Genomic DNA, 25,604 nt, shown 5'->3' with positions numbered 1-25,604 from the left:
GTCGTCGCGTATGAAGATATACAGCCGAGCTTCCGTGTAATGAGATATTTTATCTGCGTCCTTCTCGTAAAACCTTTATGGACGCTTTCTTGGACAGGACCTCTGCCTCTGCAAATCCCTCAGAGGGGATGTTTAATCTATAATCGTATAATAACACGTGTATCTACCACGAAGAAACGGATATAAGAGGCATGTATGTGTCTATAACTATTCGCATTTGCTCTTAATTCCAAATTAAATTACGCAATACCATATATGTGGAAAACTCACTCCTTTCATACGTTTCATACATTCCTCGGTGCATTCTTTATTATCGAAGATCTCGCGTTAATTTCTACTGCGTTAATATTTTAATTTTCAAATAATTATTATCGTAATTAATCCCATATATAAATATCGAGGCTGTTCCATCTTAATTTTGCATGTTGGAAATCGAATAATACTTTTTATTAATAAATTTAATTGTTTAATTTTAAACCATGTTCTTCAGAGATTTGTCAGCGTTCTTGAGTTTGCTTTTCCAATGCTTCAGTATCTCTTCCTTTTAATTAAGTCTTTCTTGCAGTTCATTATCGTTGCTAATATAGAAGGGTTGAGTTTAGTTGACGCAACTTAGAATCTTGTCTTTCTGGAGGACACGCCATGACTGCGTACCGGTGCAAATTAGTAGTAGGCAAAAAGGTACTGCGAGTCAGCGATGAGTTAATAATACGTAACTTCGTTCCATTATTTCGTGCACTTGGATGTTCCATAGGTCGTTGCGATAAAGATGGTCGAGCCTACGCGTATGGACAGTTTGCCATCCTGAATTAATTGACTTTCCACTTTGTTACTTAATTAAAGCAACGATAAACGAACACTGTATATGTCCCCTGTAAAATCATTATGAAACAAATTAACGAGCAGTCTCGGTCCTGCACGAGCACTTTTGACCTATTATCGAATATTTCTCACACCCGAGTTCTGCTTCTCCATAGGCCAATATTATTGACAATTATCTCTTGTTATATGCAGATAAAAATATATTATACAATTATCTAGCAGATAAAATTTCTTTCATCATAAATCTGTACACAAAGAAGCTTGTTACGTTGAGTCATTTTATCAATGATATCTTTTCAAAAGCGATAACGAATTTTAATTGGTCCACAAAAGATCGATCGCTATTAAAATAGATTAAAAAACGTAGACGTTTTAACCATTTTGTACACGCTTGTTCAGTAATAATGACGACACTCGTGATAACAGAGGTTGCAAGAAAAAGTCGAGGGTCAATGCATTGATAGCATAGAAAATTTTTCTCATCCAATCAACATTGAGGAAGAGTTATCGTGATACGTATTTTTGTGTGTGAAGAGACGAAGCTCTGAACTGTCAGGTACATGGTTAGGAAGATTCGAAAGCAAGAAAATAAATGCTTCATCACGATGACCACTTCCCACGCATCTTTTCCCCATCATCAGGATTCTTTATTTTCTAGGAAAAAGGAAAATTCTCGAGCAAATCAATATCAGTCGTTTACGATACAAAGAAGTGTTTTGTAGCTCTGTTGAGATATAACGCGAAGATAATCCGGGATCTACCAGTATCTCGTCAAAGAAATGTATATATATATATAATCAATCGCGATAAGCCAAGGTTGATTCGGTTTAAATTTGCTGGTCGCAGACAGCTCGATCAGTGTAGACAATTCATGATGTTGCGTAGGTTTGGTGGGAAAATCGTACGTCCAAGTGTAAGGCTCGTATCTGATACTGTCCAAGGCTGTCCTGCAGTAGAGGAAGGTAACCCACAAACTCTACCATGGAACGAGGCCAAAAGCTTGGAGGAGATTCCTGGTCCAAAGCCACTTCCGATTATCGGAAACCTTCATAGATTTCTGCCTATCATTGGTAAGCTTGGATAATCTCGCAATAACATTGATAAAACGTTGATTCACCAACGATATTCAATCGATAGCTATACATTTTACAAATCTATATACTTACGTAGCGTATCTCCATTTTACAGGAAAGTACTATAAGGCATCGTCGGACTACACTTTGCTTATGAAGGATATGTACGAGGAATTTGGTCCAATCGTAAGGTTACCAGGAATGCTAAATCAACCAACAGATACTTTGTTTTTATTCGATCCTTTATTGGCTGAACAGGTAATAGAACGTAATTTCTTTATTTTTTTTTAAATTTTGTTGAGAGGAGAACCTAAATGCTTTTGGAATTACTTATTTAAACAAAAGTCTCGTAAAACAGTAGTTATATATATATATAGGTACTCCTTTTAATGCATTTGATAGTAAATTATTATTACATTTTCATTTTCCCTCGATTTGAATTCCAAGAGAATATTTTTCCTTTCTTCCTTTATTCTCTTGTACGAGCTTTTGTCTACCTGAAAAACAACGAATTACCTTTTGGAGAGCATTCGAAACATCTTTTCGCACTTAAGCGTGATACGGGCAGCTGGAGAATCGAGCTGTTGATTGCCGTCCACCAGCAGCTGAACAGCTATAAACCAGCTGTTTCCCTTGAAAATAATCCTGAGGGAGGCGTATAGCTTGATTTCGCAAGAGAGAAATTTATGAAAATGTAGAAAGTTATTTTTCTAAGACTATTGATTCTAGCTGATGGTTCGTCGAGTTTGAGGCTATCATACTGTTATTCTCAAAGGCAAAACCCGTGGTAAATTGCGAATCCAGAGGAGGTTTAATTGGAAGGGTGGAGAGCGTTTATGAAGAAATAATTTTCAATCTTACTTTAGCCGAAGCACATCGTGGTGAATCGCATGCAGTTCGGGCGGAATTATCTCTGGGTGTAAGTCAGGATTTATAGAAAAAAGAAAGATAGGAGAAAAACGATTCGGCGAGAAACTGGGAGATCGGATTAAGGGAAATTAAGAAACTCTGAGCTGGATTACGAAACTAACGAAGAGATTGGCGCGCATTATCCGGTCTGTTGGGCACATTTCGACCGATTTGTCGAGACAGCTAATTCTGCTGTCGTGGTGATCACGGCTTGGCCGCGCGAGGTGCTCTTATTCTATCGGAAGCTGTACCTATTGTAACTTGCACAGAGCATTGCTGGCACATGACACAGGTTTTTTTTTTCTCGTTGTAACTGCATTATTTCACTCGGTAAGCGACTTCATTTACAAACTTAACGACCGGCCCTCGTAATACAATTCTCAGTCCACACGCAAGATAAAACGTCTCCTTTTCTCTCCTCGCTCGGTTAATTAGCACGATTTAACGATGAACAAAGTTTCAGCGACGAAAGTTTGTTCGTCGCATTTTTTACAGAGAATCGTTTATTGCGTTGACAAGGAATTTAACACGCTGCTTTCAAAAACAGTTTGCCCCTAGGGCCGTGCTCAACTTTTATGCTGTAAAATATTTTGTATCTCATTTGTTAAGTTTGTCAGAAATAAATGTATTGGGAAGTTTGTTTTCCACCACGAAAGTTTCTTTCCGAGTTTGGGAAGAATCTAATTGCGCTCGTTTTGTTGCTGGTCAATAAAAATTTGAAGACCTTTCCCTGGTGTGCTTTGGAATCAAGCGAGGTCACGATGTGGCTCACCGTGTGTCAGAAAATTTGTTGGCAATAGGAACGATGAGACTTGGAACTTTAGTTGAGAAGTTCAACTTGAGACAGGCTCCACTTCAGGATTCTCTACTACGTCATTCGTTTCTGCCAGGTCATACATCTTGACGAAAATGAGCGAGACTAAAATCAGAGCTCTTGGATAAGTTGAATCGGGCGACTCCAAGTTATTTTCTGTCTTACGTTTGCTTGATGACTTGTAGACAGGTCGATGGATTCAAGAAATTTATTTTAAAGAGCTTCGACTTTGCCTCTGTCAGTTGACATTCGTACTTCAACTATAGTACTCGACCCTTATCCTCCGGCTTTTCAATATTTTCGAATAAGTGTTATACTAGCTAGACTCGTTTGTATTTTTTTCGGAAGATCTACAAACTTTTGATACGCGAATCCAACTTATTTTTGAAAAACTACAATTACACTTGTTATTATGATTCAGAGTTTCCATCGATGAGGTGTTCCCCAACTAAGTTTCAGCCACGAAGTCCAATAATGATTCTCCTTATCTCTAATAACCATTAATTTCGAGCAAATGTTCTTTCCTTCGAGAATTTCCAAGCTGTCAATTAGGGGATGCGAGCCATCGTTAAGACCTTCCAGGTTTCTCCTCGCCAGTGGCGAAGTTCCTTTTCGGGGCTCTTTTGATCCGTGTTTGCTCATTATTGGATTGCCACTTGTATACCAAGAAAAGTTAGATCTTGATAAATCAAGTAATCTGTACTTGTATGCATGTACACATTCACATACCTTTTTCAATCATTTATTTTACACTTTCAACTTTGAACAAGTAGAATAAACATAGATGTAAATTCCAGAGTTCAAATAAGAAGAGACAATGCCATCTACTCTTTCAACGCGTTTGACAACAAAAAATTCACTTTGCTCTCATGTGCCAATTTTATATTCTGTTCATGATTTTTAAATGAACGTATCTTTCATAGATAAAAGAGAGAAGAACTATCAAAAATTTTGAAATTTAAAGTGCAAATTGAAGAATAAGAAACATCCCAACAGTGAATATTCTCCTTGCATATATTCTTGCATAAACGAAATTCATGGTGTTAATATCCAATAACTGAACATTTTACATTTGCAATAACCGTAATTGCAAACATTTAATGCACTCGAAACCACAAAGCTCGCGTAAAATCTACGGTAAGAACAGAAGTAAAATTCAACAAAACAATGGAAAATGGATACCATGTAACTATAAACGTTTTAAATCGAATTACTCGAAAAAGTATTTTTTGTTACATTTCACTCGTTTAGAATGACTCGTGTAGCACGTTACTGATATAAAAGTTGAGAGGTGTATGGGGAAAGAAGAAAGGGAGTGAAAAATATGCAAAACAATTCTCATCCATCAACTATATCGAGGTAGATATCGCGAGTGATCTTCTGGCAAGCGAGTGCACCATTGCATTTGTCCAACGTTTTTGTATTCTCGATAAATCTCGTTTATCTTAAAGACTAGAGCTCATGCTTTTGAGGAGCCAATCTCTACTTTGTGATATCGATAACGACAAGACAGGTTTTTCCGAAGTTGTATAATAAGATGCAAATTCCAGGATTTTTTGCTTTACAGATTGAATGAAAGATCCTTAAAGCTTCTCAGGATGTGTCTGCGCGTCCCCCCTTAACCTATATATAGATATACTCCTCGTGCGTCATAGGAAAGCTATATATATATATATATAGTAGAGTATAATACGATTGTTGAAAATTGTCCAAGAGCAAAAGTAGCCTAGCTGAGGCGATAATTACATCGAAGCTGAGGACAAAAGCAGATTTGATATGGAAATCGTTGCTGGGTGATGCAGATTGGATCGGTGGTTAACTATAGCCCAAAGAAGAGAATGGTATGATCGATTCAACGTGAAAATTTTAGTCGAAATCTGTGCATGCTCCGAAAGGAGAATAGTACTTCGTTGTGGCACGTCTGTTTGAGTTTAGAGAACAGAGCCTTTAACGATGTCGAACTAATGCGAATGTGAGCACGTTCGCAAATGTAAGCACTGCAGGAAGATGGACGATGGTCATGCCGATTCGGTGCTTGTTTAGAGTCGATAAACAAACGCCCTTACCGTTCAATTAAATCATCGCACTGGAAGCTTTAACTATCGTCGTTTCTATCCATGATATTCTCTTATGCCATTGTGCAAATTGTTCTTCGATCATCGTGCAAATTAATATATACAGAAGAAGGAAGCTCGATATTTTTAACAAAGCTTCGACTCCTTTCCAGTTCGAAACAATCATTGAAACTTTGAAGCACCTTATCGATCTGTCTCCCACTGTAAATTGAGCTAAATCCTATTACACTCGAGATCAATCATCAGTTTATAATGATCATAAATAATTCCTATAACGACCTCCGCTATAATTAAATCCGGCTTCTCGAACATTCGACCTACCTATTCCAGAATCATTACTCATGCTTTACCTTGCCCAATTAACGTTGTACTACATTCTATAATATTAAACTCCTACCAATTAAGATTCCAACTGAATAACCAATGGCCAATCTTTTTTAGGTCTTCAGAATGTCAGGCCCAATGCCTGTGAGAAATGGAGCGCAAAGTATATTGCGGTACAGGAAGGAATTGCGTAATGATTTTTTCCAAGATGTATTTGGGATCACTGTTACGTAATGTGTAATTTTTAATATAATAATAATACAGTATTTTATTGGATAAGAGTTCTCACGCTTTGACATTTTATACATGTGTAGGCAGAAAGAAGAATGGCAACACTTTAGGAAGATCGTTAATAAAGTTATGCTGAAACCTCAAGTGACTAAACAATATTTGGCTGGTATCAATAAAGTTGCAGAGGATTTTATTGAACGGTAGGTATGATCAAATATAATTTGTGATATAGTGTGTTTCGAGTATTAAATTGTTATGTTCTTAGGATAAAAGATATTCGCAACGACAAAAATGAAATGCCTGATGATTTTGCCAATGAGCTTAATAAATGGGGTCTTGAATGTAAGATTTCTATTGAAAATTTAAAAATCACTTTTCTTTTGTTTTATATTAATACTTGCACTTTTTTTCAGCTGTAAGTTTTGTAGCTGTAAATACCAGATTAGGCTGTCTAGGCAAAAATCTTGCAGAAGACTCGGAGCCACAAAAGATAATCCGTGCAATACAAGAATCTCTTCGTTTGATGTATTTTCTCAACGGAGTACCTAATTTTTCTGCGTACTATCCAACAAGAAGATGGAGAGAATATGTAAAACATCTAGATACCATTTTCGAGTAAGCTTCAAAATCCATTTACAGAATACACTTTGTGTAATAATAATGATGGGAGAGTGATGCATTTATCAATATAACAGAACGATTCACAAGATTCTTATAAACACAACGGAGGAGGTAGAAAGAAATCCGAAAGGAGAGAATGAAGAGAAAAGTATTTTCGAGAGGCTGATTGAAATCGACAAAAAAGTTGCTTTGGTTATGGCGTTGGATATGATTCAAGCGGGAGTAGATACGGTAAGAGTAATTATTATTGTTTGTTGTTCTACCATGTTGAAGTTACTGTCACAATCGGTGGAGGGAACCACGAATAAACTGTCTGGTTCGGGAAGTACGGAAGTGCATTAGTGCAAGTCGTGAAACAACCAAAACTTTTCTCGTCTTAACGGAGTTCGCGCTTCTCGTCGAACCAGTCGTTTATTATCAAAAGTCTTTAAAGACCTAGCAAAATCGTAATAATTGTCTTCGAATGTTGAACTCGTAAATTATGTGAAATCCCTGTGCGGTCTTGCGGTTTTGGTTTAAAGAAAAGTTGATAAGTGCAATTTTAAGATAGGGCATCAAAAACCATCGGGTGACTCGGTAGATAGGCACCTCTATTTATTTGACTTATCAGTTGTAGCAGAAGACCTTTTTTTGCAGACCTCAGCACTCGTAAGCAAAGTTTTGTATATGCTAGCAGTCAACCCAGAAAAACAAGAACGCTTACGCCAAGAGCTGGCAGAGTTTGCCCCTGATGGAAAGATTACTGCAGCTAATCAAGACAAACTTGTATATTTAAGAGCTTGCATTAGGGAAACAAATAGGTATTTATCCTAATAAGACGGGACCATCAATTATAGACGAAACATAAGATCGTACATTAAAATATAAATTGCTATTTAGAATCATTCCAGTAGCTCCTGGTAATCAGCGAATAATTGAAAAGGATACAGTGCTTGGTGGATATCAAATTCCAAAAGGAGTAAGGATTATTAAAAAATCGTGAATTTTCGTCTGGACAATATTCCATTAATTATAAAATATTCTAGACTAGCGCAGTATTGTGTCATATGACAATGTCAAATATGGAAAAATATTTCGACAATCCAGAAGAATTCAGACCTGAAAGGTGGCTAAGGTCTGACCCAAATTGGAATGGTAATATTAGTAAATTCATTTCTTTGCCATTTGGACACGGAGCTAGATCTTGCATAGGACGAAGAATAGCAGAGATGGAAATAGAAACTTTAATTTCGCAAGTAAATATCCATTCATTTTATTATTTAAAACACACACAAATGCGATCAACAATTTAACCTATGCTTCTGTTTCAGCTTGTCACTAACTTTGACATATATTGGCACCATGAACCATTGCAATTTAAGACCACCCTCCTGCATATCCCAGCATCACCCTTAAAATATAAATTCGTAGATAGGCAAAAATAGCTAAGATTTAAGAAGAGCCAACTTCAAAAGGTGCAGCTTAGCGAGTAATTTAATAGTAGAATTAAAAAGGCAGGTGAATGTATGCATGGTACATATAGGAGATGGGAACGTTGCTGCTGCCGGGCGAAAAGTGGCCGAAATAAAATAGCGCAAAGGAAGAAAGAGAAAAAAAAAGCTGGAAACATTTGGAGTACCTAAAAGCTCCTGTAATTAGCAGGGATACCGGTACATAACCGTGCAGCTTTGAGTCTGCGCGTGGAAGGGAGCCAGGATAGTTCTTTATTCATGGCATGTTAACGTGAATGCTGTAACGAACGAGCGAGAAGCCTCGTCTCAATGTATTTTCAATCGACGTTAATGGCAATAGCGATGAAGGAAGCTCGCGAGAATTTGAACAGAGCAGCCGCTCGCTTTTAACGCCTCTTCGATTCTATTCACGTTCCTTCACACCTAAGGACAACTCCATCTCGAATAGGGGCTTCAAAAGGCCAAGGATACGAATCCGCGGCCCCAATATAAAAGACTAAGTAGATTCAACAAAGAGACTACCACTGTTCAGATTCACCATCGATCCTCTTCCTTTGATCCGAACTTTCCCCAAATCCACACTTATTTTCTCCAATCCTCCATTATGTAAAATATACTTGGTTGCTCCATTAGATAAATATACTTGGACGAATCTACTCCAGCGACAATTACTTTCCACGGTTATTACCGAATGAAGAATGAGAATCGACTGATGAAGTAACGCGTTAAGGATTCTCTCTCTGCGTTTTGCATTACTCAGCTCCGAATTTCTAAGATCATATTAAGACTACGTTTAGCAGACAGAGACATTGAATATTCTTCAATGTTAGTTTCTTCGTCTCTTCACCGCTGAGAAATTAACGCGAGCTCAAGGTTAATTGACTTTTAGACTGCTTCTGAATAGTTCAAATGTGTAATTTCGTATTTCTGTCTCTTCTTGTGTTCATGTATATGTAAATATTCTTCTATTTTTAGGGGTGAAGCGATAAGGTAACAAGTCTAAATATAATTAATGCTTTATTGTAAAAAGAGGTTTACAGATATTTGAAACGCTTTATAATTTTTATGTATTTCGTGTTGTAAGATGGAACAGAATTAATTTCCATAATAATAATAGAGATATATATTTATCAACTTACTCTGTAGATATTTTCAGTACTATTGATCCATGTGACGGTCTCTTTTAATTAAGAAATTATTCATTTTGAACACATGACGCGTGTAAAGGGGATCGCGTGGGAGGAAAACTGATAAGCGAGATTTTTCTTCGATCGTCTTTCTTCTCCGAGGTAAAAGCTTCAAGGGAAATAATAGCTTTTCACTTCTCACTCTCTACCTTACTTGTATTAATCTCTTTTTATGATTTTAGAGTGTAAATCTCAAAATTGAAGCATTCTTGATCATTTATTTTTTGAGATTAATTAATTGTATAAAATGTATTAATATTATTGTATGTAAAGTACTAAACGCTCCAACACGTTCTTTCCATTAGCAAGTTTATAACATGAATTGCTTAATATAACCTGAATAAAGGACAATAGTTAAAAGTTAATTAACTTTTAATTGTGTTATAAACTAGCTAATAGAAAACAATGGTTAGTGGGAAAAAGCTTTTAATACCATTAACGACTATCCATTTCATTGTATTTTCTTTATTCATCGGTAAAAGTAGTAACATTGATTAAATTATAAAGCAATAAAGAATAATTTACGGACAATTAAGCAAATTCGTTAAAAACTGACTTTCGTCAGATATTCAATAGCAGGATACACATCAATGGCGTTAAAAGAACAATAAATTATCGAATCATAGAGCAATGAAAGTAGAATTTTTCAAGGCCTCTTGAAGAATCTGATAAATGAAATATTCCGATATAACTCACTCAACAAGTTTCTATTTCCATCACACTTATTCCCGTTAGTTTCGTTTATTGCATTTACTTCATTCTTACTTTACCCTTCATTTAGCAATGTATCAAATAAGAAAGTAATCAGGAAAGTGGTTCCGTCGGTTCATTACTTTTTACAAATGGAATTGAAAGATTCACGGTCTATATACGACGCTTTTACCAAAGTCCATGACTTCTAAATATTTAATATCATATATACGCTTTTCCAATTGTAGACCACTGGATTTTATAAAAGCAGCTTATAATTTTTTATTCCGTCAGACATTATTGTTTTGTCTCTTCTAAAAGCTATGCTTTAAAGAGTCACAATTTTATTATTTTTATATATTGCTAACCACATAAAAATAATTAACAAATGTTTTTGGTCATTTCTGTGACGTGATATTTTTTATTTTGATTTTTTAAACGCGAGTTGAGTGAAGCTATAAAATAGACCGCATCGACTATACAAACAGCCTGGTATCTGTAAAGGGAGAAAAAACGAAGTAGTTACAAGCTAGCTGGGAAAACAAATAAAAAATGGTGAAAAAGTAACTTTTCATTTGATTGGATTTGATAACTATACTATGCGTTTCGGGGACTAGACAAAAAAACAATGAGTGAAGTGAAAAATTGATATTACTCAACTATATACGAGGACAATCTACCTGATTATGTTCCGGATATGTTTTTGAAATATTACCTCTTGACTGTGAGAGGGCAGTTGGCCAATAGCTCGGGATTAGTATAATTTGGGGAAATTGTAGTAGCCTCAGGGATATTCACATGCAATCGCCAGAATTCAGTGAAAGCTGAGTAGGTTCTCGAAACGTGGCCATTGATACAAAGGTTATAGTATACAATAGCAACAACTATAAAATCAGTAGTATATACATATATATAGGTATATGTATATCGGGGTGTGTGCGTTTAGAGGATCCCTTTACAATTTACGAGTATTAGTGAGCGAGCCTTCGTATATCGAAGCATTATTGAACTATGGAACATTTGAGCGAATTATGAATTATGATTGCACATAGAAGCTAACTGTTAGACTAACTGCTCATGTATGTGATAAAAATGAATTTTGTCGGTTTCGTTGAGATCACACTCGATTACGTCGAGAAATTCATATAATACAGGGTGCAAGGCATTTGATCACGTTTCTAACCTGTATGGCCTTGTTCTCCTCCCTTCCCCTCATCCTTCCTCCCCCCCCCCCCCCCTCCCTCCTTATTTCACTTCTTCCACCAGTTCTTCCAGTTCTCCCATTTCTCCTTTTATATACGCCTTGCACTTCACCGCGATATTGGACCTCTGCGTTTGTCGAGAGTGTTCGACTGGCGGATCAAGCTGAAACTCATTGAACTATGGTCTCACGGGAGGTTGTTTACCGTGGCTGAAGGCTCGAAGGCACCGCGCGACGCTTTTTAGATCCAACAACAAGAAAAGAAGCTGAAACGAGCTCGAATCTTCGTTTTCCGTTACAGGAATTCCGCGTCCGTGCTTTCCAATTTTTCTTGAGCTTTTTAAAATTTTATCTACTTAGATATATATCTCCGACAAAAGCTCTTCTTCCGTGAATTAAATCTCATTCGACGCTTCGATAATATTTTATTCATCTCTGCCGAGTTCTCACTGATAAATGCAAATTGAAATTCTCTTCGTTGATTCTTGTTTTGTTTTTAAAAAATCTCATACATCCAGCTAGTTTATTCTCCAGTCAATATTCCCAAGACTCTTAGACATTTATCATCATTTCTTATCTTTTCGTATAACGGCTCTGTGCACACACGTAAGCTTACATGTTTTCTTACACGTCGATGTAAGTGATATCTCTCTCTTTTCTTGGATGGCGAATGCTCTTAAGCAAACATCTATTCGGCGTTTTCGAGATACCATGTACTCGCACCTTCCTTACAACCTGCTACGGCAAGCTCACTCATTTTTCAGAAGTCTCTCCTAACGATTACTTTTGCCTTCTAAAAAAAAACCATGAAATAATGTCCTAATATTCGTCTCTAAAAGCTCGATAGCAGGCTGGTTTTTTGCCTCTTCGTTTATGCACGATGATATTACTGCATTGTAAGACAATAAAGCTTGAAATCTTTTAAACGAATAATTTCATTGAAAATGTTTGTCATTAAATGCAATTAATATCCTGGCAGGAATATACGCGAATTCAAATTATTAATACTTTAATTATATCACGCTGTCTCTCGTCTGTTTATATATTTTATTCCGCAGCCTGAGCTACTTGTGCAAAGTGACCGTATCAACCAACACTATATTGCATTGCCATGCATTATAAATGCACCTATCAGTAATATATGCCATTTTCCTAAATCTTTAATTCAAATCTTTGTTGTATACCTTCTACATGAACCGAGCAACAAAACGCGTTGTATTACAGCCCGTCGCGATAAAAGATTTTTCTGACTATTCCAGCTAGGTCATTCCCATTATGCCTGTTAATTAAATTTTTGAATAAAATATCAAAGTTTGAACAACGAGCCTGAGCTTTTAATTGTTTTTCCAAAACATTACAACTGTAAATAAATTGATTACAGAGAAAAGCGAAACAAAGCAGTTCTTTGGTCCGCTAATGCATCTTTGTTAATAACATGTTTATTCAAAGCATTTGTAACAATATCACTGGGTGGCAGTGAAATTCGACACAAAGCACAAATGAATTAACCGAGTCCTGATATACCGTAATAAATTGTCAAATAATTCGTCGTGAACATGTTATTTATATCGAAATTATTGTATAAGAAATTCTACACAGGTATACGTCGATGAATTCATAGTTGAAATATGAATAGCCCAGGTTGAATGTTTTCTACACGAGTGGTTCGCGTGACGTAAAAGGGTGATCGAAATACCTGTCGTAGAGCTGGTACTGATTGTGTGTACCAGCAGAATAAAAACTTCACCGAATGCGCGTTACCTTTTTTACAGGAATTTTTATGAAACAGCGTTAAGAAAGAATAATGGTAGATTTCGCAGATTCGGGAAAAGCTATTTTCAGCAGCATGAAAGGTTGCTTATGGTACATTTTGTAAAATGGAGGAGAGTGTAAGATAACCAGCGAGGCTGTAAAGATTGAGATAGTGGATCCAGCGGTAGGGGTGTCAAAAGAGACATATTGGAACGGAAGCAGTTGATAGAGTTGAAAGGAAGATTCTCTCCTGGCGACTGGTGAGCGTCGAGTCGTCGAGTTGGCGAGATCGATGTAGCTTCTTGCAAGCAGAGTCCATCAATCTGACTCGCAGACAATAGCCAGATGATATCCTCTGGAAGCACCACTATATCGCTGGAAAACCCATCGATGCTGCGCATGCTGGCGTCAGTCAGGATTTTCGCTTCGTCTCATCTCTGCTCGCTGGGTAATAAGCCTTTTCCGAAAGCACGCGTACTATACCAACGATCCTTGTCCTTACCGGAGGATACCGGAGAGCGAGGACTTTGGAACCAATAAAGCTTCTCCTGCGGCGTTATTCTCGTAGCTTATTTCTCCCATCAGTTTTGCACGACTTCCATATATACGAGATTCTAAAGACGCGAGCACGTGCCTCTTATGAACATTGGCTCGCGAGCCCTCCGATGCATTATGTATGCAACATTGCAATTCGCATTAGCCGTATCAGGCCAGTCTTGCAACCCCGAGGATGAGAGGTGTACCAACACCACTGTAGGTCGAGTTGCACAAGACAACGCGGTGATTACGTTTTCTCTAAGCATTTGCATCTTTAACTTTGCTATCCTCATCCCTTCTATATATATGTGTGTGTGTGTGTGTGTGTGTGTGTGTGTGCCTATACTCTCTTTCCTTTCACGAGAACCCTCTCTCTGCTGTGTCCTTCATATATGCGAAAACTTGTCTCCCATTTCTCTCTCTCTCTCTCTCTATCTCTCTCTCTCTCTCTCTACGTAGCTTTCACCCAATTGCACTGACTTTTTTCCTGCACACTCCACCCCCACAACTTGCTCTCATTCCTATCTCGCCCTTCTAACGAGCTATTTTCTCGAGCAGGTTCTAGCCTCGGGTTTCAGCCTCGAAGCTACTAGTTAAAACTTTATCAAAAGATATTCTTTTCCACGACACAGCACCTCCCACGAATCAGACCTCTTCAGCAATAGGTAGACATACGTGTATCCAGAATACTCGCGCGCAAGTTTCTTTCACTCCTGGAAAAACCTGCCGCGAGACACGTGGAAACTACCGCTACCGAACATATTTACCTTCCACGTTTCATACTGGATTTTACCATCTTTTTTCCTAACTAGATTCTAAATGTCATATAGAAAAAAAATCTAAAGCGAAGTTCGCTTTAAAGCTCGATCCTCTTTTATTGGCAAGTGGCAGCTAGAGAATCGGATTCTCTCCGGGAGGAGAACATTGGATCTCACGTGTACTCGTCTCTGCTTTTTACGAGGAAACATAACGCAATTTACAGCTCTCGTTAATTTACAAGCACACTCAAGGAACTCGCGTAGATACAAATTACAAACTTGGGTTTAAACGACGTTTAGATTACGAGAAGTACAAATAAGAAGTTTTTATTGAGTCGAAACGGCGAAAGGGACAAAAAGGGGGGAGGGAAATTCTGTGAAACGTGTGGGTGTTATTGCGGTGGGAGTGGAGTCAATGGCGCAAGTATATGCTTATTTCGTGGTTTATTCGGATGAAATAGTGGGGGAAATAAAGCAAGCCCCGGGAATGGAGCGTTAAAATTTTACTAAGGATTCGTCATCGTCGTTCCTGCTGGTAGAGTCATGCGGAAGTTAGTTTGGAGGATTGTTCCAGTGGGTTGAGGTTTCGCAGTGGGGATGAAGTAGTCTCCTTAAGATAGTTTAACGTATATAAGTACAAGGTGAAGAAGTGGAGGTGAAATAGCAGCAAAGACGAGGAGAAAAGGGGATGAAGAGTCAGACGCAGGCCGACAAGGCAGGTAGACAGGGCAATAGGCAGCTAGCTGGTAGGCATCGGGAGGGGTTGGCAAAGTTCGTAGGAATCTGTAGGGGGGAGAGGGGGAGGAAGGGTGAAGTTGTACTAAGCACTCCGTTTAATCTACCGTGTTGCATAAATGCATAATCTCTGCTCTGCTCTTCTCTGCTCTGTTCAGCTCCTGCACGAAATAGCAGCCGTTCTTTCTTAGCCGGAGTGTCGCTTTCGGGCCGATTCATCGACCACCCAACCAAAAGACCAGCTATTAAAGAACAAAGCCCTACTTTCGCTTTATTAAATACTTAATGCGTAACCAAGACCAACGTACCACTTTGCTATTCCTCGGAAATAAGTCCTATATATTAATTGTTGCTTCGCTCGAGGAACTATACGCGCAAGACCAAAGCAAAAGAATTTATTCATACTTTTGAGGAAAAATTCATAACGCTCATTTTCACCTTTTCTTTCCTATGCCAGAAATATTCATGCATGCTGCTTGCTATTTCGACATTGTTCCATTTTATCACGGTCAAGCTAGCAAAGCGCGAACGGTACAAAGAGGACTCTAAACGAGAATTATATTTTCCATGCAATAACGTTTAATTTTATTTATTAGTATATATATATGTATAGCAGAATTAAATTTATATTAGTGGATAATTGTTAGCTCCAATTTCTAGATATCGTTTGGGTTTTTAGCAGCGGAGTCGCTTCATACATATATATCACAAAGGTTCACTGTGCTCTGGTCCGGTGAAGGAGGAAGGGTCGCGCGTGAAAGGGATCGATGGCTCGTGCGATCGACGATGGGTATCGATCGAATTTAGGGCGCTTCGCTGCTTGACCGATTGAGGAAAAGCGTTAAGCTTGGTCACGATGGAAATGCAGCGACTAAAGGCTTCGAGAACTACTGCAACGAAAGGGGAAAAGGGTGGATTTCCAGTAGACACCGAGCCTCGTGGTGCCATGCCGTAGCGAATAGGTTGCAGGTCAATTTAATCCTGGACGGTAGTTCCAGTCCACTTAAGTACCTGGTAAATAGATTCCGATCGAGCGCCTATCCAGGTTCTCGATAGATATCCACTCTCCAGCCCCCCCCCCCCCCTCCTTCCCCCTAGCTTTTCACCGTTTCTTGTTTCCTCCGCTTTCCCACTTTGTCCCTCCAACCATTACCATCGCAAATCTACAAATTTACACACACCTGCGCTCTCCACCGTTTTATCTCTCACCTGCTGACTCTGTTTTTCTCAACGAATGTGAGATCCCCCGTAATGCTAAAGCTGATACTCCAGCAGAATCGAAGCTTCGATCAACATTTATCTCGCCAATAATGAAATACCCTGCCTGTTAAAATCACTGCGAGAGTGCTCTAAAGTAAAATCTGTCGTCGAATTGATTATTTCGCATTTAACGAGAATCGAGCCTTTCGCTTATTGTTTACGAGTGTGGATTCTTTTATGAAAATCCTTGCCCAAAATATATCGCTCCTTTGGAGAAATACGAGCATGCTTCAAAAAGTTATCGTTGTTCATGCGAAATATACCTCCCATTACAATTTATGATTTTCCTATGGAAAACGTCGGAATAACGCACGATCGATACTTTATATCAGTGACTGAGAGACAAATGAAATATACGATTGCTTTAAATAAAGGAATGTGTGCTACGAGATATATAGGTGTTCCATTTACGGTTTCTATGGACTGTTGCACCGACATAGAATAAAGTAGGAATTAATCAGTATAGTATTACAACGCTATATACAATATATTATTATTTTGATGAGTTTTTAAGTCTATATATTTATATTATATATATATATATATATATATATATATATTCGAGCAGAGACTGACGAGACGAGAGAAATTTGAGTTATTGACAAACGTGGCAGCTGTTTACAGATTCTACAAAGATTTAATTTGATATTTGTGCACAATCGGCAAAGTTCTCTTCAAACACGCATCTTGTTGAGAGAGCTTTCGGCTATTTTCTGGCTCGCTTGGCAGCCACAGCTACCCTACACGCGTCGGTTGTTGATTTTCAACGACGAGTCATTCGATTACTCCAATTACCCACCGTTGAACGAATAATAATGTCAGCTCTGCCGCGGCGTAATGTGCACCCAAATGGGCCAATCGATTCCATACGATCGCATCCACCTACTATTAAACATTTCATGCCCTTACCTACGAAATGAACACCTGTGCAATTGGATTTAAAAATATCCACGTTATCCAGACTACTCCTGTTTTCAAAGCGTACGACAAAGTATCGTATACACGAAAATGTTCATAACGTTGTAAATTATTCAAAAGTACCCCGGCAAATCGCGTAGGACCGAAAGCACGTAGCGTCTCAGCCAATAAGCTTGGAGTAATAACGAATCAACGTAGACCGGACTTGCAAGGGTCCATTATCACTTTTATGGAGTCGTAAAAAAAAACATTAGTTTAGCATATTTTTTACAAGGGAAGAAGAAATGATGTGCGTGCTTTAATGAGCCATTAATTTTACGAACGATGCGGTGTTTAAGTATAGTTACGCGTGCAGCACGTAGGACTAACGAGTGTATTGGAGGTTCGAGTGAAGAAAATTGCGAAATGGGCCGTGCGGAGGATAAAGCGGCACCGAATTGCCCGGTGATTTCGTTTCGTTCGAGATAAGCAGGTGAGTATCAAAATCCAATTAACGTGACTGTATCCGGTCGGCTATAGATATGGGTGATAAAATGGCCAAGTAGCTCTCTTGCCATGGCTCGGCTAATTTACGGCCGATGCGAGCTTTATACACTTGCGCAGAGTGCTTATGCTAGAAACTGCACGGTCCAAAAGAATATTTCAGCTGAAATGGTTACGAGGGATCGCTGAGCTTTCCAACCGCTTAGAAAAGGAATTCTTCTCATCAGTAACGGACCCGAAAGATACTTCGAGGAGTCTACATGGCTCGTTCTTCCGAACAAAATTGCTCTATGAGTTTCCATTATGCGAAAATGCTGCATCGAATTCGCTACAGTAGAGTTCAAACCAAAATATCCCGCATCGTTTTCCACTCAGCGATCTTTCCAGTTTAAATTTTTACTCGAGCTTTATTAGCTCTCCTATAGAAAAGCCAATTACTTGCCGAAGCTTCAACTTTTGTTCAAACTTTGCCGCATATTTATGCTTTAATTGATTTCCGTCTTTGGTCACATTCATCTTTTTATTGCTACACATCTTTACATACTTAATGCTATTCATTGAATTTAAATTAAAGTCATAAGTTAAAGTGGATCAATATAAAAGTTTAAGCAGAAGAGATAGACCTGTAACACTAATAAATCATAAGACCACCAGTGACCAGACGTGTACTCGACGAAATTATATCGGTCTTGACGATGGTCTGGTTTTATGAATTATAACCTTGCAAAAAGTTTATTTCTTCCTAAAAATATTTATTCCTATTACTGCACGTGACATGACTTTATAGCTTCAACGAGGCAAACGAATATTTCACTATTTAGCTGATGTTATTTTTAAAGTTAGAGAGTAAATCTACTTAAGTGTATAGTGTAGTATACGTATACACAGAGTGCATCTATACAACGAAGGAAAGGAGTGTTTTTTCAAACTGCGAATGGCGTAAATAAGTGAATTTAACACTGGATAAGAAGCGAGCTGCTTTCTTTTGTTCAGCTTACTTATAATAGAGACAGGAATGAGGAATGGCAAGAGAGAGAGAGAGAGAGAGTGAGAGAGGAGAGAAACAGAAGGAAAATGGTATACTCGATACTCCGAGCTCTTGCTCTTTATCGCTACATCCTTTTCCGATTAGCTTTTCCTATTCTCTTTAAGCCAGTGACTGCTTTCAACCTTACCCCCTCATAGCAGCCTCATGCTTGAGCCAGGCTACAATGTTTCTCTAAACATCCGCATTTTTCTCTCGTCTTTTGATACTGCGACAACGCCATACGTTCACCAGCCGCTCTCTCTTCTTGAATGACCTCCCCTCACCCCACCCCTCCCACCCTTATCCAACCCTCTCGTCTTGTTTTCAGTGCATTCCTTTGTTCTCTCGATACACCGGATGCGCTTTGCCTCGCCTTCTCTCTCTCTCTCTCTCTTTCTCTCTCTACTGCAGCTTCGAAAATGCTCTCGATTATTGATCTCGCTCTCATCTCCCCCCCCCCCCCTTCTCACACTTTTCATCTTCTGCTCTATCGGTGATTCTCCTCAACTTTTTCTACTTGCTTCTTCCCACCACCCCCTCCATTTATCCCTATTCCCTTCTTTTTCGTTACTCCTTCGATGAATCCAACCTAAAGTTCGATACAATCAAATTAGATCTGGGAATAGAGTACTCGTGTCACAGAAGTGAGATAGTGTGATGTTAAGACGGGAATTGGGAGCAGATCCGAACCGACTATACCATCGTGATTTATGTTCCTTCGAGAATTGTCGAGTTTCTAGCGAGACGTCCTCCTGATTATGTCGATTTAAGCTTCTTCTATCTCTGAATAAAATATGTTAAGCTATTCACTCGAGTATAGAATAATTTGCTATATATACAGAGCGTATCGGTGATCCATGTCAAAAATTTAAGAGGTGTTGGAGCAAGTCACAGGGGACAACTTTTGTAAATAAGCATTAGGGTCCTGATATCGATCCAGCTTGCTTTGTTGCTAAAAGAATCTAAATATTTTATTTGCTTCGTTGGTTTTTATTGTGACATCTCACTTTCAAATTTATTTTTTTATCATAGTTCGTAGTATCGAGGGAAAAATAAAATTTTATTTGAATAAGCATTTATCGTATTATTCATACCGAGTCTCGGTTAAAGCAATAATTATTATACCAAATTCATTATTGGTATTTTTAATAAATTTATATTGTAAATTGACTATTTAAAATTTAATATTGTAATTCTTATCATAAAATATTTATACTCTATTACGTCATAACTTGTACCTTGGGGTAGTTTTAAATTGTGCAAACTTTATTTTGAAAAGTGTCCCATTCATAGCACACCTCAGACGTACATTTCTGAAAGATAAAATATTATTTTTTCCAAGCACTTGTCACGTGATAAAAAAATATTGTCAAATAAAATTAGGACATTGTCAAAATAAATACTTTTCATACCGTCTCTTCCTCGGATTCCACACGAATAGCCCGGCAAACGTTCGTGTCACTAGTATATATCAAGTATATGTAGAGTTCGCGCGTTATAGCTCTTGTGTAAGTACTCTTGAGCTACTTGTTAGCTGCTGGATCTTCGCGCACACGACTGCTTAGCAAAGCTTTTCCAAAATCAATTGTTCACACTCTCTGCACTCTCCTGTTAACACCAGGAGCTACTCAGCAGTCCAGTCATCCGAAATCCGATGTCCGGTTCCAATAAAACAGGCCTTTCGAACACTTCCTATTCCAAAAATTGATCGAAAACGGTTCACTCGATGAAACAATTGAATTTCGTGCATGATCGGAAGGAGTCGTGAAACTTCGAAGTCGAGTGAATTTGGTTACGATGGAGTGATTCGTTCTCACCTGAAGCTCAAACTAATCAGATAAATTATTAACAAATAATTTATTAATAATCACAATTCTTTCAAAATCAATGGTTTAAATTTGCTCCCCTCTCTCTGCATCACTGAGTGCTACTTCGCGGTCCAGCAACTCGGAATACAACGTTACATTCCTACAAAATACGCAATTCAAGGTAATACGAAGTGCTTTGCTCTATAAAAGTTCTTCTTACCTAACATATATTTATATCTATAAAGCAACAATCGATCGTTGTAGCAGAAAGTAAGATTACTGACTAAAAGACAACTGTGTGATTATTGATCGAATTTTTATCTCACTATTTTATCGTGATACTGTTGCCAGAACAAAGTGCACAATATCGAATTCAAATTCGTTTGTCTTAAAAGTTTCTTGGCTATTTCTAATTTTACAAGAAATTCATTTGTTCTATATTGTGCAAGCACTTTTTAACCAATTCTTGAAATCGAAAGTATCAGAAAACATTTTTCATTGGAATTGGACATTGGACAGCGGAGTTGCTCCTAATAAGAATGAAAAAATGTAGAATGGTTGAAGATTTGATTTTTAAAGAGCTGTGTTAAGTAGACAAGTCAAGTGCACGAAGATCCAACAACTAAAAAGTAGCTCAAGAGTGTCTACATAAGAACTATATCACATGAATTCTACCTATACTTATTTTAGGTATATATGTGACAAAAAATTTTGCTGGATTATTTTTAAGAAATCACAGGAATAGACTATATGAGTGATATATTTTGAGAATGTACTAATTCTACTTGAATTTATTTATTTTTAAACGAGATATTCAGAATTGATTAGTTTTATGGTTAGAATTTTTTTTTGAATAATTAACTCCAGCCCTTGTTACATATGTTTGCAACTTTTTATTTTGTCAATTTATCCACTACAGATTCAACAATCTTTCGATTTTATTCGGATATTGTATTTAAAACTGTAATTTTTAGCTTTCTATTTGAATTCGACTGCATATTTTTATGACGATGTGAACATTTTAGAAATATAGTAATGCAAATCTTAGATTCTCAATGTGCTACCTATTATTATTGACTAGATGAATTAAAATATTCTATTTGATTATGAATCATTAATGTATTACCTTTTAAAAACGAAGGCAACCTAGAGCAAGCTTTTAATACTAAGTTGTACTTAAAGAAAGTCGCTGCATCCAGTGAAAAATTAATATTTGAAAACTTATTTTCTTGTTAATGATGCAGATTAAAATTCTGTAAAACTTTAAATAATCTTGCTTATTTTTAGTAATTACTCGAAAAGTCTTCCCAATTGTTGTTAAGTAATTTAATAACTGTAAATAAACAGTTGTTAATAATACTCAGATGCTATTATGAAATTAGGGCACTTATTCGTTAATAATGTGCAAGATTTGATCGTTTTTTCAGTTTTGTTTCTAAAAAGAATCTGTTCATTTTTTACAAATAAATCAAAATTTTCTACTTGTTACATTACTTATTATGAATGTATGTATACAAATTTTTAATTAACTCATAATACTTTCACGAGTGATTATAAAATTAAAATGTATAACAATATTTTATATTATTTCAGAGAATAGAGTAGCTGATGTAGTAAGTTTCAATGTTTTCCAATTATTTTTAAATGAGTAGCGATACCCTTTGTTACGAGGCTGCAGCTATTAAAATTATTACCCACGAAAAAATTTTTTTTTTTTGATTTTACATTATTCTTATATATACACAACTATTGACTAAATATTACTTATATCCAGTGAAATTCAGCAGTATATAAAACAATGATAACACTTCTATATGTGATCGAGATATCTAACAATCACTCAAATGAAACCATAAATTTGCTACAATTTAATTGCTTTTGCAGCAAATTTAAAAAATATTTTCACAAATATTTAACAGTACAAAAAGTACCTAATGTACTTTTATAAAAGTTATTCTCAATGACCTCCTCGATAACTGATTAATTTTTCTACAGGAATCGCTGATACAGACTGTAATACTTTCATCCGAAGTTATACTTACAAAAATTACTTGATAAATGTAGTTGAACTATTCTACATTTTTCATAGCTTCGTTAGACTGTCATTTTTAGAATAAAAGTCGTAAGGAAAATATATGATATGTAAATCAAAATATCCGAACATTAAAAAATTAAATACATGTCTATGCATGCTTAAAAAAGGCTCGAGGTAATATAAATGATTAAAAAAGGCCAGATGAAAATTGAATTGAAAAAACTAAAAATATAAAAAATCAGAGATACGATCTCTATATTTTCAACAAGCCCGTACAGACGTTATTAAATTTTAGAAACCTCGCGATATCGTAATGAATGCGCTACGTAAACGTAATGTTAATATTTTAGGTGCTCAGCCGAAGTATACTCGGAGCGATCTGACTGTTTTGCTTAAATTGGTAGGGGTTTGTTGAGTAAGAACCAGCAGGTATGCAGCCTTGTTAATACGCTGGAACGTAGGAAAATCCTCACAGCCATTTCTGACGCGTGAGAATAGTCGGCTCCACGGATGCATGGAATTTTTTATCGAACTGCACGAGGCTGCAGAGGAACACACCGCATTCCCACTGCATAGGAAATCCGGTGTCTGCCGGTCTGCCGTTTCACAAATAGCAGCGCATATGTGCACAAAACCATCAGAAGTACCGAGCTCTGTTTTTTCGTCTGCTCATTTACAGTCTACCCGCGTTCGCTTACAATTCACCCTGAATTCCTCCTTTCCATTCGACAGGATGAAAAGTTCTGCAAGAACATCTCGCGTGATCTTTTCAATTTTTTGGCACGCACAGCTGTTCGCTTTATTGTACACCAGCAGGAAAATAGCCAACTTGCACTGTCATATACAAATGTTCCAGAAACTTTTCAATACTCCTGACGAAGTTTGCTTTTAACAATATGGCTCTACAATACCACACTGCTTGTCCATTCACGTATGGACCACCAAACAAATTTTTGTCCAAGCTGAAGCTCCATTGTTACCAACAATCACGCAACATTCCTACATTTTATCTCAGCTGGTTCGTCGTGAATAAAAATCATAACAATTCTTCGTCTATATATAACATCAATTCCCCAACCATTTCAGTGGTATTCTTTTTAGAGATAAACTAATTATAGGAGTTATTTTTCATGAAAGCCTGCAGGAGGAATTGCAAGTGTTATTAGGAAAAAGTCTGGGTGAGTGGTCGAAGATTAAATGTTTTTTATTCGCTGGATGGGACTAGTCTGGCTCGGTCGAAAGACAAGGTGGATGAACCTGGCGAAGTTTTGGACTTTCATAGTACTCTCCTCAAGTGGACGTCTGATGTAAGGTATCCTACAGGTGGGAATGGATATCTCGCCAAGCGACAGCGATGCTACTCTCTCGATCTTTTGTGTTCCACACTCTCATGATCCATCCATCTTTCTACTCGCAGCGTCTTTGTCTTCCTCTAGAATCTTGCTCTCTGGCTTTCGCGACTTTAAAATTTCTCCCAGCACGATCGAGATGCTGAGCTTTGCACCACGTCAAATGCGTTCTCTCGTGTGGCGCACGTCATCGATATTTCCCATTGCGAATCTTCCGATGCATCAATAAAAATGTATTACAGCCACTATAAATTGTATATCTTTAAATATCGGAAAAAATATTTGAAAAGTGATACAATATTTTATTACTTTCTTTGAATAATATCCCGGCGTTTTATCTCTTTTCTGATAGAGCAATTTTTCCTGCCAAGAAAAACACTTACTTTCCACTTGCTGCAAAATAATAACATGATGTCTCAGCCGTACCAAACCAACCAATTGCATATACTCTATATAGCATACCAGTATACAAGATACGAATCTTGCTTGAGTGATTGTTGTGTTTCGGTTTCTCGACAGTTTCTACCTGTACCACTTCACATTCGTTTAAAAGAAGCACACTGGGGGAGAAAGGAATGAATGGATAGAATTATTTCCGAGCTACGACTCGAAGGAAAAGTCAGAAAGTTGAGAAAAAAAACAAGAATCAGTATAACGTTTGTTCATTTGACTTACCAGAGCACAAATTGCACTCTTTAATCAATTTAATTACAATCTCGAATTATTATATTCAATAGCTGATTCTATTAACTTGAGAGAACTTACTGTATTATTGTAGAACGTAGAAAGGGAAGAAATTAATTTTCAATCAAGGCAATTTGTTCATTACTCGGAGAGGGTCATTAAAGGGGTTGAGAAAACGAAATCCAATACAGTAGCCAAACGGTTCGTAAGAAGGATGAAACTAAACAGTTTGCTTCTTCCCAAAGGAGTTCTCAATCTCAAATAGAATATCACGTACTGCTACTGCGCATCGATATTTTAAGGTGAGGGAATCTTGTGGCAGAAACATCACTCTCTCTCTCTCTCTCTCTCTCTCTCTCTCTCTCTATTTGAGAAAGAGTTCGAGGAACTCGAAGGCATCGTGCTTAATAAACTGAAAGTCAGACTTAAAAAAAAGTAGAGGATACTGTTGTAGGAGGAGAGGGGGTGGGGGGGGGGGGGGGTAAAAAAGAAGGAGAGTAGTACTATACGCAATAACTTTTCGGGACCGTTCCTCCGCGTTCATTTTCTTCTCGTGTTGCGGCGGCCTCGGCCAGGTCTCGGTGTGCTTTGAGTTTCACAATGTAATCTATGGGGCGTGGCGAAATAGTTTTCGATTTCTTGGCCTTACAGCACGAAAATTTACGGCGCTCGACGTTTTAACTTCCCGTTTCTTACCAACGTCACACGGACACGGTGATCACTGGCGCAGCCCCCACGGTATTTCTACCCTATCCCATTCCCCGGTATATACCCCGACTCTTCCATCTTTCTTGTGCGGATCTTGCAAAATACAGGGGAGCGAGCAGTGTCCTCGCTTATCCGCCAGCAAAAGAAAACAA

At 37.6% G+C, this 25,604-nt stretch overlaps 3 protein-coding genes across 4 annotated transcripts in view; 1 reads left to right on the top strand and 2 right to left on the bottom strand.

The window, feature by feature from the left end:
- Positions 1 to 10,018, top strand: part of LOC136784659 (probable cytochrome P450 301a1, mitochondrial) — a 70,804-nt gene extending 60,786 nt beyond the window's left edge. The window contains exons 3-13 of one of the 2 annotated variants that reach the window (XM_066745493.1): positions 1,708 to 1,892; positions 2,011 to 2,153; positions 6,135 to 6,247; positions 6,332 to 6,448; positions 6,514 to 6,590; positions 6,662 to 6,863; positions 6,944 to 7,100; positions 7,506 to 7,669; positions 7,749 to 7,827; positions 7,895 to 8,104; positions 8,180 to 10,018. In XM_066745493.1, the coding sequence (XP_066601590.1) occupies positions 2,049 to 2,153; positions 6,135 to 6,247; positions 6,332 to 6,448; positions 6,514 to 6,590; positions 6,662 to 6,863; positions 6,944 to 7,100; positions 7,506 to 7,669; positions 7,749 to 7,827; positions 7,895 to 8,104; positions 8,180 to 8,293 (1,338 nt within the window). In that variant the 5' untranslated portion in view covers positions 1,708 to 1,892; positions 2,011 to 2,048 and the 3' untranslated portion in view covers positions 8,294 to 10,018. Of the gene's footprint in view, positions 1 to 1,707; positions 1,893 to 2,010; positions 2,154 to 6,134; positions 6,255 to 6,331; positions 6,449 to 6,513; positions 6,591 to 6,661; positions 6,864 to 6,943; positions 7,101 to 7,505; positions 7,670 to 7,748; positions 7,828 to 7,894; positions 8,105 to 8,179 lie in introns of those variants that run through there. The other variant, XM_066745494.1, reaches the window with a different exon arrangement.
- Positions 1 to 25,604, bottom strand: part of Ip6k (Inositol hexakisphosphate kinase) — a 334,638-nt gene that overhangs the window by 159,487 nt on the left and 149,547 nt on the right. The gene's annotated exons all lie outside the window — the stretch shown is intronic.
- LOC136784663 (limbic system-associated membrane protein-like) overlaps positions 1 to 25,604 on the bottom strand; it is a 203,605-nt gene that overhangs the window by 109,085 nt on the left and 68,916 nt on the right. The window lies entirely within an intron of this gene.

The sequence above is a fragment of the Prorops nasuta genome, unplaced genomic scaffold (assembly GCF_024137725.1).
Source record: "Prorops nasuta isolate Cenicafe-Biocafe unplaced genomic scaffold, Cenicafe_Pnas_1.2 PNAS00062, whole genome shotgun sequence".
NCBI lineage: Eukaryota > Metazoa > Arthropoda > Insecta > Hymenoptera > Bethylidae > Prorops > Prorops nasuta.
The sequence above is the reverse complement of the archived record's forward strand: the minus strand, read 5'-3'. Positions and strand labels throughout refer to the sequence as shown.